General features: G+C 43.5%; 1 protein-coding gene across 1 annotated transcript in view; it reads right to left on the bottom strand.

The window, feature by feature from the left end:
• The window catches only part of LOC141913307 (MAM and LDL-receptor class A domain-containing protein 2-like), a 103,330-nt gene that overhangs the window by 17,850 nt on the left and 64,171 nt on the right, over positions 1–21,309 (bottom strand). The window contains exons 114-146 of the mRNA XM_074804802.1: positions 20,693–20,952; positions 19,960–20,191; positions 19,201–19,475; positions 18,713–18,797; positions 18,295–18,402; positions 17,969–18,103; positions 17,315–17,565; positions 17,105–17,189; positions 16,895–17,014; positions 16,070–16,335; positions 15,200–15,373; positions 15,004–15,112; positions 14,708–14,851; positions 14,391–14,519; positions 14,167–14,298; positions 13,966–14,093; positions 13,739–13,850; positions 13,339–13,473; positions 12,960–13,216; positions 12,782–12,872; positions 11,261–11,670; positions 10,556–10,781; positions 9,890–10,012; positions 9,570–9,697; positions 9,308–9,440; positions 8,800–8,952; positions 8,075–8,236; positions 7,845–7,945; positions 7,668–7,758; positions 7,347–7,487; positions 6,896–7,149; positions 6,302–6,530; positions 234–5,750 (exon numbers count right to left, since the gene is read on the bottom strand). Coding sequence (XP_074660903.1) covers positions 234–5,750; positions 6,302–6,530; positions 6,896–7,149; positions 7,347–7,487; positions 7,668–7,758; positions 7,845–7,945; positions 8,075–8,236; positions 8,800–8,952; positions 9,308–9,440; positions 9,570–9,697; positions 9,890–10,012; positions 10,556–10,781; positions 11,261–11,670; positions 12,782–12,872; positions 12,960–13,216; positions 13,339–13,473; positions 13,739–13,850; positions 13,966–14,093; positions 14,167–14,298; positions 14,391–14,519; positions 14,708–14,851; positions 15,004–15,112; positions 15,200–15,373; positions 16,070–16,335; positions 16,895–17,014; positions 17,105–17,189; positions 17,315–17,565; positions 17,969–18,103; positions 18,295–18,402; positions 18,713–18,797; positions 19,201–19,475; positions 19,960–20,191; positions 20,693–20,952 — 10,896 coding nt within the window. The remainder of the gene's footprint in view (positions 1–233; positions 5,751–6,301; positions 6,531–6,895; positions 7,150–7,346; positions 7,488–7,667; positions 7,759–7,844; positions 7,946–8,074; positions 8,237–8,799; positions 8,953–9,307; positions 9,441–9,569; positions 9,698–9,889; positions 10,013–10,555; positions 10,782–11,260; positions 11,671–12,781; positions 12,873–12,959; positions 13,217–13,338; positions 13,474–13,738; positions 13,851–13,965; positions 14,094–14,166; positions 14,299–14,390; positions 14,520–14,707; positions 14,852–15,003; positions 15,113–15,199; positions 15,374–16,069; positions 16,336–16,894; positions 17,015–17,104; positions 17,190–17,314; positions 17,566–17,968; positions 18,104–18,294; positions 18,403–18,712; positions 18,798–19,200; positions 19,476–19,959; positions 20,192–20,692; positions 20,953–21,309) is intronic.

Consider the following 21,309-nt stretch of genomic DNA (forward strand, 5'->3'; position numbering starts at 1 on the left):
AATAAACCATTACTTCGAAATGTGATTTTGGTCATAATTTTTGATCGTTTCATCGGTTCATAGATTTTATACATTAAACCAAAAATACACGTTACGTATTTTTGAGTCGTTCAGTGCTCAGTTTTTGAGTCTTCAGCAGACATTTTCCCACTATACAGAACTACTGAATCAAAGATGAACTAAACTGAATTTCCAGATACTGAATAACCATATATCCTACTACAATGACTTACCTGTATTGATATTAGCCGTACTTCCTTGATTGATGCTCCATTTGAATGGTCCGCTGCTTGTATCGTTCCATTTACAATGACCTTTACCTTCGAACGTACAATCGTATCCGCATTGCACTTCGTCGGCGCCGTCCACGCAATCTTTCGTGAAATCGCAAACTTTATCCCTCGTCAACCACGAACCGTCGGAACACTGGAAGTATCTCGGGGGCGGCGACGTCGGCGGCGGCGGACAGATTCCGTTGCGTATGAAATTGACGTCGTCGATCGCGATGTCGCCGCGATGTCCCACACCGACGGTCCCTTCGAATATCATCACGTAATCGCCGACGCCGGATTTCATTGGCGCTCCGTGCGACTGCCATCCGTCGACTTGTTGATCGCCGGTCAACGTCCAGCTTTCGATCTCTTTCACGGAGGTATTCAGCGATTTTTGAATCACTCGTAATGTGCCGACGTCGGCGCCTTTCATGTGATACCAGAACTCTAGACAACCGTACGTATCGTTATTAAAAGTCGTCGATACCAGACGCGCTTTGTCGTTCTCTTTCTGAGGTGGCGACGCCTCTATAAACATGTACGCGCCGTATTTGGTTCCGAGGGTATGATCGGCGGCCGGACCGGTGCCCCACGATAGCGTGCTACCGCGAACCCGTTCCCAGTTGAACATGTCGTAACGTTCCTCGTTAACCCACGTGCACGTGCCGTCTTCAAAATTACAGCTTCCAGGCGATTGGCATTTCTTGTCCAACATTCGAATATCGTCGATGGCGATATCTCCGAAAGCGCTGTGTCCGCGTACGCCTTCGAATACGACTTGGAAGTCGAGCGAGCTGTCGATGTTGACTTCGGCTCCGTACCAGCGATCGCCCTGCTGTCCGCTGCGCGACCAAATCGGTTTTCCGACGTTGCCCCGATGCTTGTGATAGACGTTCAACGTGCCGATATGCCAACCCTTCATGTGATACCAAAACTGTAAGCATTGTCCGGATCTCCGCTTGAACATCGGACTGTCGAGTCGCGCCGTAGCTCCGCGCGTCTGTCCGGTCATCTCCGTATACATATAGTGACCTAGATGAGTACCGTACGTATGATCGAATGCCGGACCTGTGAAGCCGCTCGGCGTCGTTCCGCTGTTTAGTGTCCACTCGAAGATCGCCGTCGGATCGTGCGTATATCCGCATAGACCGTTTTCGAAATCGCACAGTCGACTCGGCGGACACGCCTGACGGTTAAACTTGATGTCGTCGATCGCGATGTCGCCGTAAAACGACTTCCCGGCTAAACCTTCGAATACGACATCCCACGAGTTCGATTCCTGTACGTGTATCTGCGCGTAACGCCAGTCGGGGCCGTGCGAGCCGTGTAGAGTCCACAGCAGAACGTCGGGTCGTTGCGGGTTCACCGCGTCGCGAACGTACACGTTCAGACGATTCACCGTGCTGCCGTACATGTGATACCAGAACTTGATACACGCGCCGCCCTGCGGAACGTGATATGGGTATCCGGTGATCAGTCGAGCCGTGTCGTTTACGTTCGTACGCGACGTCTCGATGAACATGTAATGACCGTTTATCGAACCGGTCGTGTGGTCGGCGAGCGGACCGGTACCGGCGCTCGGACTCGGACCGGATCGTCTCGTCCAGTTGAATACACCGGTCGGGTCTAATTGCCAACTGCATAAATCGCTCTCGAATGTGCAGTCGTTGATCGTCGGCGGGTACGTCGGCGGGAACGTGATCGGCGCTTGAGTAGTCGTCGGTATTTTCGCGCATCGTCCGTATCTCGAATACGATATATCGTCGATGGCTATGTCGCCGGTGTAGTTACCGCCGTTCGTGCCCTCGATGACGATCGCGAACGTCACCGGCGACGAGATATCCACGCGACCTTCGTTCCAGAACCGTCCTAAATTACCCGTCTGCCGCCAGTGACGTACGTCGCTGTTCGGTTGATCGGGTACGTGCGTATACACGGATAGATTACCGGTTCCCGCTCCATACATGTGATACCAGAATTTCAAACAGCCCGCCTTCGTCGGTTGTATCGTTTCGCTGACCAGTCGAGCTTTTTCCTTCTCGCCCGAATGCGTCGTCGATGATTCGATATAAGCGTAGAAACCGGCGGCCGTGCCGGTCGTGTGATCGATATCGGGTCCCGTGAAATAACTCGGCGTCGCGCCGCTATTTCGCAACCAATCGAAATCAGCCGTCGGGCTGTTCGCCCAGCCGCAGAAATCTTCCTCGAAGTCGCAGAATCCTTGCGGCGGACAGGCGTTGTCGACGATCTCGACGTCGTCGATCGCGATGTCGCCGCGGTAATTCTTACCGACGGCGCCCGCGATCAATATCTTGTAATCGGACGAAAACTTTTTCATCGTCACCTTCGCGTGGCGCCACTGGTTGCCCTCGTTACCGACGCGCGTCCACGGTATTCCGCTCGGGAAGTACTGATCGGTGCGCACCTGATACACGGACAACGAGCCGATATCTTTGCCGTACATGTGATACCAGAACGTGAAACATCGGTCTTGTTTTCCGTCGTACGGTCGACTCTCGATGATCGCCTGGTCGTGTTCTTTACGCGGAAATGACGTCTCGATGTACGCGTAATAACCGGCGTCCGTACCGGTCGTGTGATCGATCGACGGTCCCGTACCGGTCGTCCACGTACCGCCGCGACCGCGCGACCAGTCGAACTGATCGTACTTAGCCTGTTTCCAGTCGCAGAAATCGTCTTCGAAGTCGCAGATCGGCGATTTCGGGCATTCTCCGTCCAAAATAAATACGTCGTCGACGGCGATATCGCCGCGGAAACTCTTCCCGGCGATTCCCTCGATCGTTATACGGTAATCGAAATCCGACTGGAACGATTTCATCGCCTGTTTCCACGAGTTGCCTTGAGTTTTACGACGTTCGAACAGCGTCTGTCGGGTTTGGTTGTTGTTCTCGAGGTATACGCGTAACGTATCGACGTCCGGTCCGTACATGTGATACCAGAACGTGAAACAATAACCTTTATTGTGCGTCGGCGGTTGAACGGGCGAATCTAACCGGAACACGTCGCCCGGTTTCGTCGGCCACGACGTCTCGATATAGATGTAATATCCGTTACCCGTGTGATCGGCGGTCGGTCCCGTAAATTCCGAACTCGTACTACCATCCGTGCGGCGCCACGTACGCCGACTAGCCGCCTTCCAGTTACACATATCGGCGTCGAAATTACAGTCGAGTTTCGGAGGTTGTTTATTCGGATTACAATTACTGAACGATATATCGTCGATCGCGATGTCGCCGCTGTTCTTCGGATGGATCAACATATCGCGATTCGGAAGCGCTTCGAATTGAACGCGGAAGCCCTTATCGACGGCGCCTCCGTGTTTATGCCCGATGTAAGCGGTTCCTTTCAGCCAGTCGTCGACGCCCGTGCTGCCGTATTTCGTTAAAAGCGTCGTCACGGTTCCGTTGATTTCGAGATTGACGTTCAACGAACCGACGCGTCTGCCGTACATGTGATACCAGAAGTACATTTCGCAATTTTCCGACGCGGCCGGTAAATCGGGACTGCGCAACACGGCGCTCGAGAAGTACTCGCCGTTTCCGCCTTCGACCCACGCATACCATCCTTTATCCGATTGTAACGTGTGATCGACGTCCGGTCCCGTATAGTAGCTATCGGTCGGCCCTTGTCGTAGACCCCATACGTATTTTCCTCCGGTGCTCTGATCGCTCCAACCGCAGAAGTCGTTCGATTCGAACGTACACGGTCCGCAGTTCGTCTCGTCCGACCCGTCGTCGCAGTCGGCGAAGAAGTCGCAGACGTGACGCCGATCGACGCACTGCGGCGCCGTCGACGAACTGTTCCGACAACGGAATTTCGTTCCGCACGGATCGGGCGTCGTTACGGGCGGCGGTAGAGTCGTGGCTGCGGTCGGTAAACCTCCGTTAAACGGCTTACACCCGGACGTAAACGATACGTCGTCTAAAGCCATATCGCCGCGGTAACCTTTACCGACGGTTCCTTCGAGGACGATTTGGAATACGTCGTCGTTAGTCAACGTTAACTGACGTCGGATCCAGAAATCTCCGCCGCTCGTCCATCGTCGATACAGAACTCTCAACGGTCCGTCGGTCGTCGTCCTCATATACACCGTCAGATTACCCATCTGCGTACCGTACATGTGGAAGTGGAAGCGGAACTGACATTTATCCGCTTTCGTAGCTTTCGCCCAAATTCGACTGGACAATCGCGCGCGTTCGTCCTTGTTCTTTAGAGACACCTCGGTGTAGACGTAATAACCGCTGGCGAGTCCGGTCGTGTGATCGCGCGACGGTCCCGTTTGACTCGACGGCGTGTTCTTATTGCGACGAATCCAGTTGAAGTCGTTATCGGCGTCGTGCGTCCAGTCGCAAAGACCGTGCTCGAAATTACACCGCGACGACGTATACTTGGCGCAAACCTGCGCCGATTCGTCAGTCCAGTCGCCGCAGTCGTCCGTATAATCGCATAGTCTGTCGTACGCGACGCAGTTCTTTATCTTCGTACAGGTGAATAGTTGAGTCGGACACGAGCCGACGATCGGATCCGGAAGATCGCAGTCAGTATAACTGATATCGTCGATGGCGATATCTCCTTTATAGCTGTATGAACGTTCGGCTTTGATTTGAATCGCGAATTCGCCGTTGAATCGGCCGATATTGATCGTCGCGCGATTCCACGAATTACCCTGATTCCCGCTGCGCGACCAGAGCAACGTCGTGCGCTTCGACGGCAGCAACAGGTAAACACTCAGATCGCCGAGACCGTAATCGCCGTACATGTGCCACCAGAACCGCATTTGACAAGTCGAGAACGACTGCTTGAAGAAGGCGCTTTCTAGATCCGCGTAATCGAACATCGTTCCGTGACTGGCGTCGACGAACATATACCTACCGAGAGCCGTTCCGAGAGTATGATCGACCGTCGGTCCCGTATTCGGCGTCGACGTCTGCCCGATACCGATCGACCATTTAAACGAACCTTGACCTTTATTTTTCCAGCCGCAGTCCGTATCTTCGAATGTGCAGTTACCGCCGCAGTTTTTCTCGTCGAAGCCATTATCGCAGTCGCGTTTGAAATCGCACACCAGCGACGACGATATGTGTTGACCGTCGGTACAATCGAATTTCTCCGGCGGTAATTTCGGACAAGCGCCGGGCGTAATCGACACGTCGTCGACGGCGATGTCTCCGCGGAACGAATCGCCGATTACACCTTCGAAAACGATTGTGTAATCCTCGGTGGCTTTCAGCGGTACTTTTCGATTCAACCAGACGTCTCCCTGTTCGCTGGATATTTTGACGATCGTTTTATTCGAGGTGGCCATTTTCTGGTAGACATTCAGTTCACCGATGTGAACGCCTTTCATGTGATACCAGAAGTCGAGACATCGTTCTTGTGAAGGGCTGAGTCTCTCCGAACTGATCCACGCTTTATCTCCCTTCTTACGACCGGACGCTTCGATATAAACGTAATATCCTGCAAAACGAAACCATAAATTCTTGAAATCAAAATTGGCAGGCGGCTTTCATGAAGTTGGAGGCAGGAACCAGGGGCCAGTTGCACAGTTGTGACTTAAGTCCAAAAGTGGTCTTAAATCCTAAGACTTGTCTTAAGTTGTTAGATTGGCTATAGAACTGAGTTGGTCTTAGACTGGTCTTAAGTCTAAGCCGTGACTATGCAACCGGCCACAGGAGTAGCATAAGAGGCGTGTGTCCTGAAATGAAGTGCCTTTGAAAATTTCTCTTGGTCGGGGTTCAATTATTCAGTGGGCTCTTTCTATTTGTAACGGTCCATTTCATTGGATGTATCCTTCAGTGATTTAAGATATGATTCATGGATCAATATGAGATCAAGCATTTACAGGTTTCAACGATCTTTGTGTCGACAAAAAGGGAAACCTCAACGGTAAGTCAGGGTTCTGGACCCCAGAGACCACCCCCTAAATCTGCCCCTGTTAAGAAGAAGATTGAATTTTTGTTTTCAGAAGCATGATATAAGCAATTTGAGAAGCAATTTTTTTTCATTACCGTCTTGTGTTCCCAGAGTGTGGTCACTGCTAGGCCCCGTGCCGTAACTTCCAGTAGATCCTTGACGACGAATCCATTCGAAATCTTGGGTTAAAATACTTTCGTAAGTGCACATATCGTCTTCGAAATCGCAACTTCCCGGAGGTGGGCAAACTCCATCTTTCAGTTCCACGTCGTCGATAGCTATATCACCACGGTAACTAGTACCGGCAACACCTTCGAACACCACCTACAAATTTAAGGTATTTTAGCCCATTCAGTTTATTTGTAAAATTTGCCTTAGCGATTATACAACAGGCAATCTGATTGGCGCTGCAAGTTTTCGTGGGGCAAACCTGCGCGCCCGGTCAAGTGTGGGAGGGTTTTGTGCCGTGGCTGAGTGTAGCGATGTCATCAGGTCCGAATCCCTGCCGTGGGAGATTCGACACCAGAACCCAGTTCCACAGTTGTGAGTTAAGAACTGACTTGATTTCATCGAAAATGAACTAATTTCAACTCAGAGTTAACTCTAACTCTCACTGTACCCTGGTAGACTCTACAACTCACAAGGGAGGATGTATCAGAACATTTCAATCGAGTTTATTCATTACTCACTTCGTAAGAACTGGCGCTGTTTATCGTCACCTGGGTGACGTGCCATTTGTTGCCTTGGTTTCCGAATTCGCTCCAGATGGAATAGCCGAGTTTGCCGTTCTGACGCGTGTATACGTTCAGCGTACCGATATGATCTCCGTACATGTGGAACCAGAATCGTAAACATTTACCCGTCGTTGCGAGATACGACGCAGAAATCAATCTCGCTTCATCGTTATTGTTTTTACCAGTTGTTTCGATATACATGTAGTGACCTATACGAATAGCGAGTAAAAATATCAACAGGTTGGCGCCACTTTTATCAGACTTTTGCATTCCCCCCGACTATCCCCTGTTTTCCCTGACTCGATCTGCTAAGAATCCAATCAATCAACACAGTCGAATACATAATTATGTAGACAGAAACTGTTCGATTTTAAGCGTTAATGCAAAAACGTTCGAAGTTAATTACCGAATGATGTCCCATAGGTATGATCGTTCACGGGTCCAGTGCCCCAGGAACCGGTTCCGCCTGATTTTCGCGTCCAAGTGAAATCTGCCTGTGCGTCGTCCTTATAACCACACTTATCCGCAGCTTCAAAATCACAATAAACTGAAATAGAAAATAATGCGGGTTTTTTCATCATTTTAGTTACGAATCTTTCATGTAGCGCTCAAATTTGTGAACATTTTAATATTATGAATTTCACTGTCAAGTATGCATGATTTTGCAGTTTATCGAATAGGTCGATTAGTAATCTCGAGTAAGAAAGCGCTCTTTTTGAAAACTTACGCTGCGCAGGACATGGGCCGACATTTGACGAAAGATCATCTAAAGCGATGTCACCTTCCCAACCGTCGCTGACAATACCTTCCAGACCGAGCTGAAAAAAAAAACGCAATTCATATTAGACAAAAGATACATCAAAACATCTATGCAGAATCTTGACACTAATCAACAGATACATACGCTCGTAATTTTCTTGTTGGTCAGATAAATTTGGCCATATTTCCATTCATCTCCCTGGTTACCTTCTTTCTGCCATATTGCTTTCGAATTTTTGTAGTCGGCTGAAATTTCATGAAGAAACAACATCTTCATCGTGAAGCTTTGTCGGTTTTCTCCACAAAAACATTTGGCATATTTGAAACGTTCTCATAAACTTGACCAAAAGTTAACTTGAAATCGAATGACTTTACCTGTCTCATACGCGTGAACGTTGAGTCTGTATATGTGTGATCCGTACATATGATACCAAAACTTGAAGCATAAACCTTGATCAGCAATCGTAACGGGGGAACTGATCAATCGAGCTGTAGCACCCTTCTGTTGACCAGACGCTTCGATATATACATAATAACCTATATACAAAATACAGAACCACGTGTAAAATAAAGCAGTAGTTTTCTACATGCACAGAGCTTAAGATATCTAATGAATTGACACGTTAATCAGGTTAACTCATCCTCGCTTGCCAGGGGTCCAGTATCACTCCCGAACTCGCTTCCACCAGCCCCCTGGCCTCACGAAGCGTGATTTCATTACTGTTGCGCATGACGTCATATATCGATTTGCGAAATACTTCCATGTTCGGTAAAACGTTCGCTGATTGGTCCATTTAACGGGAAAACCAACAGAAGTCTACTGTCGGTTTGTTACAAGCGCTGTGATTGGTACGACCGGATTCTGGTCGGCTAGTAACGACTCCAACGACTCGTGAGGTCAAGGGGTTCGGGGAACAGCTTTAGCGTAGTGGGTTCGAATCCCTTGACGGGTGAAGATGAGGTTAACTAGGACTATAACAGCCAAAAGAAGTAATTGGCTTGAATTTTTCAATCAGTTGCGTAATGTACGTTATGTTAGAAACAATCAGCTAAGACTGTAGACTGATCGAATGACACGACTGATCCTGAACGTATCTTACCTGTGGCTGTTTGAGTAGTGTGATCACCGGAGGGTCCTGTATGCAACGAGCCCGTGCTATTGCTTTCAATCGTCCATTGGAAGGCCGTATTTTGATCGTGTTTCCAATTGCAAAGACTCGCCTTTTCGAAGTCGCAATCAAGAACAGACGGACCTGAAATATACCCCACAAAACATCTTGATACTAGTAATGCAACCATTTACTATTCCAGGATCCGGTTCTGCAGTTCTGAGTAAACTAATTCACGATGACAATGAGCTGATATTCAGAGTTAACTCACAACTGTTGAACTGGATCAAGGACCACAGCAGCAGGCGGAAATGATTTGATAGGATATCTATCTAACAGTAGTAATAGTTTAATTTTTTTAACAATGGACATATCGTGACAGATTCTGTTCTCCCACATGTCTACTGTTCTTGAAATGAAATCAAGCTTTTCGATTTATCTTGGATTTTTAAGGGCACCTGTAACCCGGACATCACCATTATTTAGTAACAGTAATTACCAAAAGTAGGACGAGGAGTGATGACAGTTGTCGATGTTGTCGTTTGACTCGCGCAGCTTCCAACAGCTATTGATATATCATCTAAAGCTATATCACCGTAGAATGTTTTTCCAATTTCGGCTTCAAAAACCAACTGAGAAAAAGAGAAACCACTTTGTTTATCAAAACTGCTTTTAAAATCAACATTCACGTGTGTCATTCAGCCACGACTGACTTATGAATTGAATAGGTAAAATCTTTAAAATTCAGGTTACATATTTACCTGGTAGTACGTGGTGGATCTTAAATCAACTGTTCCTTCATGCCACAAACTTCCTTGATCGCCATTCAATGTCCAGACAATTACGGATTTAGTTTGATTTACCGCCCAAACATTCAGCGTTCCAATACCTGAAATTTACAGAACATTATTGACTCAATAACCATCGATGATATAATCTAGATCCAGTGCTACAGTTATAATTAAAGATTGAAAGTGAACTATTTCTGAATCAGAGTTTACTCTAACTCATAACTATGAAATTGACACTTGATCAATGCTACAAATTCAAACACGACGATCTTATCGAAAAGATGAATTACCTGAGCCGTACATGTGGTACCAAAACCGGGCACAAGAAACTTTGGTGCCCGGTAAGAATTCGCTGTATAACCAGGCTTTTTCTCCCTGTTTACGAGTGCTTGCTTCGACATATACGTAAAAACCTACAACAGATCATCAATATTTCAGTTTTCAAATCAACGCTGAACCAAGAAAGAAATCTTGCATTTTCTCAAAATTCTTAGTCACATCTCTAAAGGAGATAAAATAAAATCGCACACTCAGAATAAATAGGAGGCTCTAGTATTCCTGAAGATGATCATCAGGGGCCAGTTGCACAGTCGTGACTGGAAGTCCAAAAGTGGTCTTAAATTTTAAGACTGGTCTTAAGTTGTTAGATTAACCATAGAACTTAGTTGGTCTTAGACTGATGCCTCACACCTAGACTTAGTCTCACACCTGATGATGATCTCTAGGGTGAGATCGAAACATCGTGTTCTTATATTTGAGATTGTTTCAATGAATAAATTCTCGATTTTAGATTTCTTTTAATTTGTAAATAGAGGGGTTTTATCTTATGGTCTTAGACTGGTCTTAAGTCTAAGCCATGACTATGCAACCGGGGCCTGGATATAGTCGAAACAGATTTATTCTTAGTGTGGGATTTCAAATCATCTTTCGACGCGGACATGTTGCTCAATGGTTACCTAAAGAAGACCCAGTCGTGTGGTCACCGTTTGGACCGGTTCCCGCTGATGGTGTTACTCCCGCTGTGCGTAACCAGTCGAAATCACCGCCCATATTCGCGTATCCGCACCAACCTTTTTCGAAATCGCACCAACCGGCACTCGGACATTTACCCGGAACTAGCTGGATATCGTCGAGAGCGATATCGCCGCGGAAACCATATCCACGCTTTCCTTCAAATATCACCTAAATCGGACAAACAAAATTTACAATTTTACACGAGCGCGGCTACCAACCCCCAAAAACTGCCATTAGTAACAAATTGAATTTTTCAGTCACATTTCTTCTTTAAGATATCAAAGAAAATATTCCAAATTAATCAGTTATAAATTTCAAGACCCTCAGTAACATCTTTCACATTTCAGTACACACCTAACAATCAATCAGTATATTTCAGGACAAAATCAGGGTGGCCACTTTCCGCCCATTTACAAACTGCCCCAAGTTTCCCTGACTTTTCTGAATTTCTACACAAATTCCCCGAGGGAATCAGGGAAGATATCTAGGTTTAGAATGTTATGATTTATTTATTTTTCGTGAATCGCGAATTGAAAAAAACATTTTCTAGATTCTTCCGATTCCGATTCTTCCGAGTTTTCCAGGTTTTTCAGGTCAGCGACTGCTCTAAAAATAGCTTTTTAAAATACTGGAAATTGCTCGCTCACCTGGAATGAATCCCCCTTATCGATCGTAGCTTGCCCGTAAAACCAGTACGCTCCGTTGTTTCCGTACGCTTGCCAAATATTCTTCAAACTCGCGTCCGATTTACGTCGCAATTTCACGGTCAACGAACCCGTATCGCGTCCGTACATGTGATAGTAAAACTGTAAACATTCGGAATCAGAGTTCGCCGCGTAGTATTTACTTTCCAACCACGCGAAATCGCCGTATTTACTCGGCGCCGACGTCTCTATGTAAACGTAGTAACCGTACTGAGTACTGGTCGTGTGATCGACGGCTGGACCCGTTTTCGATGAATCCGTTCCGTTACGTCCGCGTAACCACTCGAAACCGGCCGTGTCCGAATCACTTTTCGTGTTGAAATCACAGAATCCGGCTTCGAAGTTGCAAATTCCTGAAAAGATAAGTAGGTTTAATGAAGTGAGATCCCACAAATAGGAGTCGGAAATTCGATGCTATGTTTTGGTTGCTGCCTAACAGCCATCAGCAGGTAGAAGCAGATTATTTGTAGTAAATAAGTAGATGAATGATTCTACAATGACCCATAACACGAAGAGAACCCATAATCTCCATAAAATGATAGGTTAAAAGAACTTCAGCGCTGCACTGGAAACCCACAAATAGGAGTTTTGATGCTAAATTTTGGTTGTTGCCTACCAGCCATCAGCAGGTAGCAGATTATTTGTCGTAAATAAGTAGATTCTACTGTCCCATAACACGAAGAGAACCCATAATCTCCAAAAAATGATAGGTTACAAGAACTTCAGCGCTGCACTAGAAACCAAACCTTAGTCTTCAGGACCCAGTTCCCGAGTTCCAGAGTCAAGATTTCATTCAAGAGTTAACACATTGAGAATGAACTGATTTGTACAACTGGTTCCAGGTGCTGGTTTAATACATGATCAGTCTTTACTTTAACCCGAGGTGATATGAACTGAATTCAGGGTCAAATTAATTCAACGAATCTTAGTTATTCTCGTATTCATCATAGAAAGAGAAGTATTTAGAGCAAGAAGAGTTATACAGTAGACTGCTCCTAACTCGAATCAAGTCATTTTTGTTCATGTCAAGCGATATTCATGGTTCCCACAGTTATATGAATTCAAAATTCCCAAGTTTTTCCCAAGTATTTCAAGGGTGATTTTTCAATTTTCCCAAATGGGAATGAACAGATATCATCATGCTACAGCCAACATTTTAGCGGTGACTGGTTGATAAATGTGATTTTCAAGGGAAATTGCGGAAGAAAGTTGCCCTTGACAAATACAATATGTGAAATATAATGAATTTCCAAAATATTTCCCTGATTTGAGGAAAAATTTTAAATTTCCAAATATTTCCAAACCGGGAATTATCATTTCAAAATTCCCAAGTTATTCCCAATTTCCATGTTCTGTGGGAACCATGGGAATTTATTCGTATATTCTGTTGAAATGGTTTTAAGATTTGTGTTCGGAGAGTCTACTGTTTATCGGCTGTGCAAGCATGAAGCAAAAACGACTCACGTGAAGGTGGACATTCTCCATCTGTTACTGAAATATCGTCTAATGCGATATCGCCATAAACAGGTTCACCAACAACTCCTTCAAATACAATCTGCAAAATGAAAACACTTCAGTATGTCTCATCGAGTCAACCTTAAACATTATCTTCAGTTTGTTTAGTTTCTTGTCGGTTCATTACCTTCCACGCGTCTGCACTTGTGAACGACGTTTGTCCTTTCCTCCAAACGTTCGCCTGGTTCTGAATTTGCGTCCAAATCAACGACTGATTTTTCGTATGCGACAAATAAACGTTCAACGTTTCGACGTTCGCGCCGTACATGTGATACCAGAACGTCAGACATTTCGAACCGGTGAACTTTCGCTGAAGGCCGGAGAATATTCTCGCTTCGTCGCCCTTTTGTTGAGGGTAAGACGTTTCGATATAAACGTAAAATCCTGAAAGTAATCAAACATTTTGGTAAGAGATAATAGAAATTATTGTGCTCTTAAGGAGAAGGATCCTCCAGGATATTTGCCTCCGAGGTAGATTGTAATCCAAGGCAATTAGCTTGCCATACCTTTTCCAGTTGTATGATCGAATCCAGGTCCGGTATGTTTGGAATTGGTCGACGTGTTCGTACGCGACCAACTGAAATCCCCTGATCTATCGTGGAACCAATCGCACATACCATTTTCAAATGTACAATTCATACCTAGAAAAAAAAAATTGACGCAAAAATTTAATAATCATTCATTGGAAGTGGGGGATAAATGTTTGTTCAAAGTATTCATTATCGAACTGGGGTGATATTTTCTGAAGCTGGGTAGCATAGTCAGTTGCAGCACTTGCTACCAACTGGGCCTTAGATAACGAACGAGTTAGCCAGTTTTAGCAGGAAATTTGGTCCTAGATAATTACCAACGACCCCCACCCCGAGACGTGCATGGATCAAACATGAAGCCGAAAATAGAACTCACTCTTATCTGAATAGATCTTAGTCGGGTCACAATCAATGAACTCAACATTATCGATAGCGATGTCACTGCCAGTGGCGAAGAAGCTTTTACCAGCTTTAGCCGTGAATATCATCTAGAAATCAAAAATATTCCTTTAACATCGATATCAATGTAAATAATGTTAAAACGAAATGCAACGCTTTTTAAAAAAATGTTGGACCTTATCTTGAATGTATGTATGTATATACCTTAAACGGAGCATTTTGTTGTCCAATATCGACGGTTTTTACGTTCCAGCGTTTTCCCTGACTTCCACGATATTTCAAAACGGTCGACGGAATTGAATTGCCGACTTTAATCTGTAGTGATAGTTCACCTGTAATATATACACAACATTAGATATCTTTTGCAATCGATCCTCGAATAAAGAGTTGACTAATAATACGTACTTTGCGTGCCACCATACATGAAATAGAAGAATTTCACTTGACAACTCGGAGCTGTTTTGTACAAAGTTGGTGTTTCCATCATAGCTTGCGTATAATAAGTACCGGTCGCCTTGTCGACCATCATGAAATTTCCTGAAAAAAGGACACATCGAGCTCGATGACTATTTGTGACTCTATGATGATTTACACCCATTTTGAAATAAGGTTTGCTGCTGAACGCGAACCTGTTTTAGAAATTGAAGCGTCCGTCTGCGGTGCGTTACTGGTTACACCAGCTTTCACTAGCTCCCACTGGTAAACACCAGAACTAATATCCTTCCATCCGCACTGTCCATTTTCAAATGTACATTGACCTGCATTAGAACACGATAACATACATTATCACTTTAAATTAGAAGTTTATATTTCAGAGGCCAGAACCGCTGATGAAAGAAACTCTGTCAACGCCAAGATTCAAACGATAGATTGTGGATGGGTTGAATACATGACCAAGAAAGTTGATTTAAACCAATTCTGAAGACACTACGCCTAGCGTACATACCACAGTTCATCTCATCAGTATCGCACTGCGACTGGAAATCACACACTTGAGTTCGCGGAATACAAGATCCATCTCCGCACATGAAGTCCTGACCACAGGCACTGGGAGTTGTTAGCGGCATCGCCGTAGCATTGGGCAGCAGAACTGAAAATACAATTCAAATTACAAACGTTTGGGAAATTCAGTCAAAATTTCGATCATCAATTACAGCCTAAGAAAAAAAACCTAAAGACTTTCCTCGTATTCAATCATTAACTGATTTTGTAAAAAAAATGTTTGTAATACATGGTACATACCATTCATAGTAGAACATTCATCACTGAATGTGATGTCGTCCAAAGCAAATCTTGTCTTTCTGAAATTACTGGAACTGTCACTGCCTCCTACGTCTGCTTCCAGCAATACCTGAACATACACAATAGACATGCTGCAAATACATTATCCGACTTCTATTCGAAATTGTACTAGTAAAGATAAAGTATCAAATCTCACTTCGAAATTATCAACTTCCAGATTCAAAGGAACTTCCGCACGTTCGAAGAACGTTAGATCGTAACCGTCTGAATTAGATTTGGTCCATTTCTTCGTCAGTGCTCCACCGACTTCGTTTCTAGTATATACGTTAATGCTTCCGGTATCACCGGCCATATAGTAGTAGAAACGCAGCTACAAATATTAAACGAATAAACATATTATTCTCCTTTTGAACTCTTACTTCACAAGGTTGAATAATGCATCTTTCAGTGCATCTACACACCGCAGTGCGGTGTATGAATCGGTGATGGATTTTGCTAGTACACTGCACTGCAGTGTATTGGTGTAATTAGTAATTATCTCCCTTGAAAGATGGCAGCACCTGTCAAACATAGTGAAATACTAGTAACTAACGATACACCGCGCCGCGGTGTAGACGCACTGTAGTGGTATTCCCGTTATTCAACACACTAGGGTGGAATTTTTTAAAATCTTCAAATTACCTCCAGCACTATAGGGTATTGAATGGTCAGCACTGAAAGGGTTAAGCAAGAGAAAATCTGTGAGCTGCTCTGATTCTTGGTTGGATGCTAGGTACCGGTAGTCTCAACCGGCTTTTCCTCAAGAAGCCTCATCAGGCAGTTTTAGACGAGGAACTAAAGAGTTCACTTCAGTTCATTCAATGTTTTACGTTCATCTCAATTCAGTAAGTACAGTAAACCTCGTCTAAATCTGATAAACTGGGACCAGAAAAATTAGTCAACGTAAAGAATATGAAAATATGCAAGAAAGTTAGAAAAATAATTTCAGTATATCAAAAGTCCGAGTTGACCATATAAAGCGAGTAAGGCGAGGTTCACTGTACGTTCAGAAAATTTCTCTTCATACCTTACAACCTTGTCCGCTGGCTCTGGTTTTACGCTTAGCTGCGAACACGGGACTGACGATTCTCGCTTTGTCGTTTACTTTACGCGGGTACGAACCGGTTACGTACACGTAAGAACCGGCTCCTATACCGCGAGAATGATCGCGTTTCAAACCGATGATGCTGCTCTGAGCGACGGTTATTCGCCACGAGAAATCAGCCGCGTCGTCGTGGTTCCACGTGCAAAACGAATCTTCGAAATCGCACCGCGTTTTGTAATTCTTTTCGTCTAGCAAAAATCAGAAACGAGATCAACAATTGTGACAGCGAGCCGGATCATTTTCTCTCAATAAATTTATACGCTACAAGATAACTATAGAATAATTTTAGATCCCGGCGTTTTTATACAATGGATAAAGTAAAAACAGGTATCAAAGAACAATTGATCAAAAAACCCGGTACATTTTTTTCTGAGTCAACAGCTGAACTTTTCCAGATACTGAAAGGTAAACTATTTGAAGGTACTGGACCCAGTTCCACAGTTGTGAGTTAGAGTTAACTCCAAGTTAAGATAAATTCATTTCATCAAATCCTTACACAGAACTGTGGAACTGGGTCCAGATGTAATAAATTCTAAATTCTCCATTGAGGGAAAATGGAGCAGCTTGCCGGCAGAAGCCACCACTAAAACAACATGGTGGACCAAGTTGATTGTCAATAGACCCCTCAATAGATACGAGGCCTAGCGATGTACATTTATTTGGGAAAGGAACATAACGCCGATACTTAACACTCATAGGTGTAGGCTGAGGATTTCAACTTTTCACAGAGGTTTGACGAATACTTACCACATTTTTCCTCATCGCTCCCATCACCGCAATCATCGGTGTAATCACAAACTCGCGATTGGTCGATACACGCCGATCGATCGCATTGGAACTGGTTCGCACGGCAACTCACCTCTGGTTCTACAAAAAAAAAAAAGGTTTTCCGGCGTCATACGAAAAACTGTATATGCTTATCGACAAGATACTCGAAGAATTATGTGAATAACTTACTGGGGAATTCACAATTGTCGAAGGATATGTCGTCAATCGCGATGTGTCCTAGTTTCGAATTTCGTTTAACTCCATTTATGAGTATCTAAAAGTCCGAGTGAAAAGCTTAGATCTGGACTAATTTCGTAAATGTACAATACAGAAATTCAGATCGGAAAGTAATTCAGGGCTTAAAATCGGCGGAAAATTCGAATACAGGCATGCACATACCACAAATGGAGAATCTATGCGTCCGATTTCAACGGTTGCCGCTATCCATTTAGAAGATTCTTTAGACTGAGTCCATAAAACGGTATCTCGAGAATTCACTCTAGCCATTACCCTGATATAACCTCCAGACGTCGTCAAGTGATAGAAGAAATTCATTTGACATTGCGGACTTGACGGTTGCAGCAGAGTTCCGGCTAATTCCGCTTCGCTGTTGTAGTTTCCGAACGAGGCCTCGACGTACATGTAGTAACCTGTAGTACGAGACAGTAATTACGGATTGAAAAACTCGTTAAAGAATCTACATTTCTCGGAAGGCAACAATATCAATGCGTATTGAAAGATACGACGTAAAATCTATGAAAACCTAAGTAAATAATCATCATTAAATACTGGTAGTCAAATTAGATTCTGGAAATGAATACATGTACCTAGTTCTTCTTAGATACTTTGTATTGTAAAGGGGAATAGTAAAGATGATAGCTGTAAATGCTGACTGCCAATAAGAAAGATCTCTTGACATTCTTAGATTCAAAAAATGACCGTTCACATATATTACGCATTGCACAACGCTGGAGAATCAGGGCAGAGTTCCACAGTTAGAATTGGACTCTGAAGCATGGGACCGAACCTAGGGAAGATGTAAACATTACTCACCCATCGGAGTTCCGATTGTATGATCAACAGTTGGTCCAGAGCTCGGTGTTGTTTGGCTGTTCGTGCGTTGCCATTGGAATGATCCGATACTTTCATCCTTCCATACGCAAGTTCCTCGCTCAAAATCACATTCACCTGAAATTAAGAGTCAGAAAAACTCGCTCAAAACGCTGATTTTCAATACTTCAGTTCACCATATTTTGGAAGTAGTGACTTAGTGGATTTAATGTTCATATAATAAGATTCTACATATATGGCTATCCTACTACAATCTTCAAGCAAATGACAAAGAGTAAAATCATCAGAGAACTATCCCTGATACTCACCACATTCTTGTTCATCTTCACCATCATCACAATCGGGAATGAAATCACACACTTTATCCAACGGAAAAGTTTGATTGCTATTGCTGCACTGGAAGTCTTCAGGTGTTACTGAAATAAAACAATTTCATTGAAAGATAAAACAATGCAACAGCTTTAATTCAATAGTGGATGGTTACTACATGATTCTAGCTATGGTTGTCGAATAAACACTATAATCCGTGTATACTGTAGATAAATAAAGAAATCCCCCACTTCGAATTTAAAATTATACGATCAAATTTATTATGTATCATCAGCTTCCACCTGATGATGGCTGTTAGTCAACAGCCGAAACGTTGTGGTTTCGTAATAATAAATTCGATCGTATAATTTTAAATTCGAAGTGGGGGATTTCTTTATTTATTCTAGCTATACTTACTGTCTGTACACATTCCCATCATTAAACTCGTATCATCAACGGCGATGTATCCATACTTTTTATCAGTGACTCCTTCGATTTCAACCTAACGTAAATGATGAAACAAACTCCAATAAGCTCGATGTAAATGAGTTTCTAGTAAGTAATCCAAGGTATCCACAGGTAAGGCAACTCGTAGAACGACAGTAAACTGCACGTTACTCAGTAGCATTGGGACTGTAGATATATTACTCAATTGTGAATCTGCGACCAGTTGCTCAAAACGTGGTCGAAGTTAACGGGTTGATAAATGCCATAGTGACGATTGAGATTGCATTAATCGCGGTGTTTATCGACTAAGACCAACTTTTGAACAACTGATCCTGGGGAAGAGGACGGTTCTTCAATATTAATCTCAGTGGAATTCACTCTGAGTTGCAGTTTTTATACTGAGTTCACAGGAATCTACTGTATTATGTCTATAATCTATAATAATTAATGTAACTCACCCTGAATTTCTGGTAAGTGTTGAAAAGCGTAATGCTCGCTTTTTGCCAAGCCTTCGATATTTTCGAGCCATCGATCGTATCTTGTAGAATTCGATCACCGTTCGTGTAGTGCACGTATATATTTATTTTACCGATGTTCTCCGCCATTAAGTGGTACCAGAATTCGAAACAGTAGTTGCCGACGTCGCTGTTCCAGGGAATAATCTGACTCGACACGACGGCTGTCTTCGCTTTTTGAGTACTGGAACCTTGCATATACATGTATATATAATAACCTGAAAACATATAATGCGCGTACATCGATTAAGTATGAAGTTTATTCTACTTGAAATAAGAATTCAAACGAGTAAAGAAAATTCAGGGGCCAGCTGCTCAAAGTTGGTTGAAGATAACCGGCGGATAAATACCATAGTAACAATGAACTTTTGATTGTCACTATGTCAACTCTAACCAACTTTTGAGCAACTGTAGCCCCAGTTATTCAAATTGAAATATTTTTCATAGGCAATCATGCATGTTTCAGGTCAGGTTGGTAAAACATGGAAATTATATTTCCAAAAAAATTCAAATCTCAACTGTTTTACTAATCAGCAGTCCCTCATTAAGATTTGACTAGAATTAGAATTAAGAAATTGAAACTGAGAAACTAAAACTCTAAAACTTGAGACTAAACTTAACAAAGAACTGTCGGACTGGCTCCCGAATGTTTGTATATACAATGCCTTAATACGACCGAGTATCAATAATCCTTAAAATTACCTTCCGCCGAACTCAAAGTATGATCTTTTTGCGGACCGGGGAAATATTGCGACGCCGAACCTTTGTGACGAATCCAGTCCAAATCATCCGATTCCAGGTTATACCATTCGCACATACCGGATTCGAAATCACAATCGGCCATTTCATCGCACGGTCCGTTCTCTTCGAATAACACGTCGTCAATGGCGATATCACCTTTATAAGTAGTACCGACAACACCTTCGAATAATACCTATATACAACAAATAATATAGAAACTGGAGATTTCACAAACAACCACAGCACAAAATGAGTTTACTCCGGTGCTGGAGGTATTTTCAATTGAAAAAGAACTACAAATGCCAAGACGTTCGATCAGCATACTTTCAAAAACTGATCGTCCACACTTCACATGTGTTCAGTGCTTCACCTGAGACATTTCTTTTTGAAAATGAACTACAAACACCAGATATTAGACATTTTATCGGCACACTTTCAAAACTGATCATCCATACTTCACATATGTTCAGTGCTTCACCAGAGACTTTTTCAATTGAAAATGAACTACAAACACCAGACATAACACATTTCATCAGCACACTTTCAAAACTGATCGTTCATACTTCATATGTTTTCAGGACAAAAGTCATTATCTGGTTTAAAATGAAGTAAAAACACCAGACATTGGAGTACTGAATCATAAACCTAAGAACTTGCATATGTAGTGTTTTAGTTATCTTAGCTAACGTCTTACCCGATAAGCCGCTGCTGAATTCAGAGTAACCGATGCTCTATGCCATGAGTTTTTCTGGTTGCCGTATATACTCCAGATCGGAGCGCGTAGTTTATCGTATTGACGTCTCAGATAGACGTTCAGTACGCCGACGTCATCGCCGTACATGTGATACCAGAACGATAAACACGTTCCAGTGGTCGCTTTATAGTAAGGTGAATACATGTGCGCTCTTTGTCCAGGTTTCTGAGGCAGTGATGCTTCGATGTACATATAGAATCCTAGAAAAGAACATTAAATACTCCATTAAATACTCCTTACAGACTGCGCTCAGAAAAGTCATAATTTTCCTGAGTTAAATTTGTATTTCTGAGGGATATTTACGTGGGGCACATTTTAGAATATCCTGTGCCCCACGTAATGTATGATGAAGGAAATATTATAATTTTCCGGAAGAAAATTTTTATTTCTGAGGCCAGAGGGATACGTTACGTGGGGCACAGGATATTCCAAAATGTGCCCCACGTAACGTATCCTGAAGGAAATACAGTTCTTTTTTCTATCTCTGTACACATGAAGTCTTCAAAGATCGGTGATAGCTTTCTGTTACCAATCTGTACACATGAAGTGTTCAAGGA

The sequence above is a fragment of the Tubulanus polymorphus genome, chromosome 11 (assembly GCF_964204645.1).
Source record: "Tubulanus polymorphus chromosome 11, tnTubPoly1.2, whole genome shotgun sequence".
Lineage (NCBI taxonomy): Eukaryota > Metazoa > Nemertea > Palaeonemertea > Tubulaniformes > Tubulanidae > Tubulanus > Tubulanus polymorphus.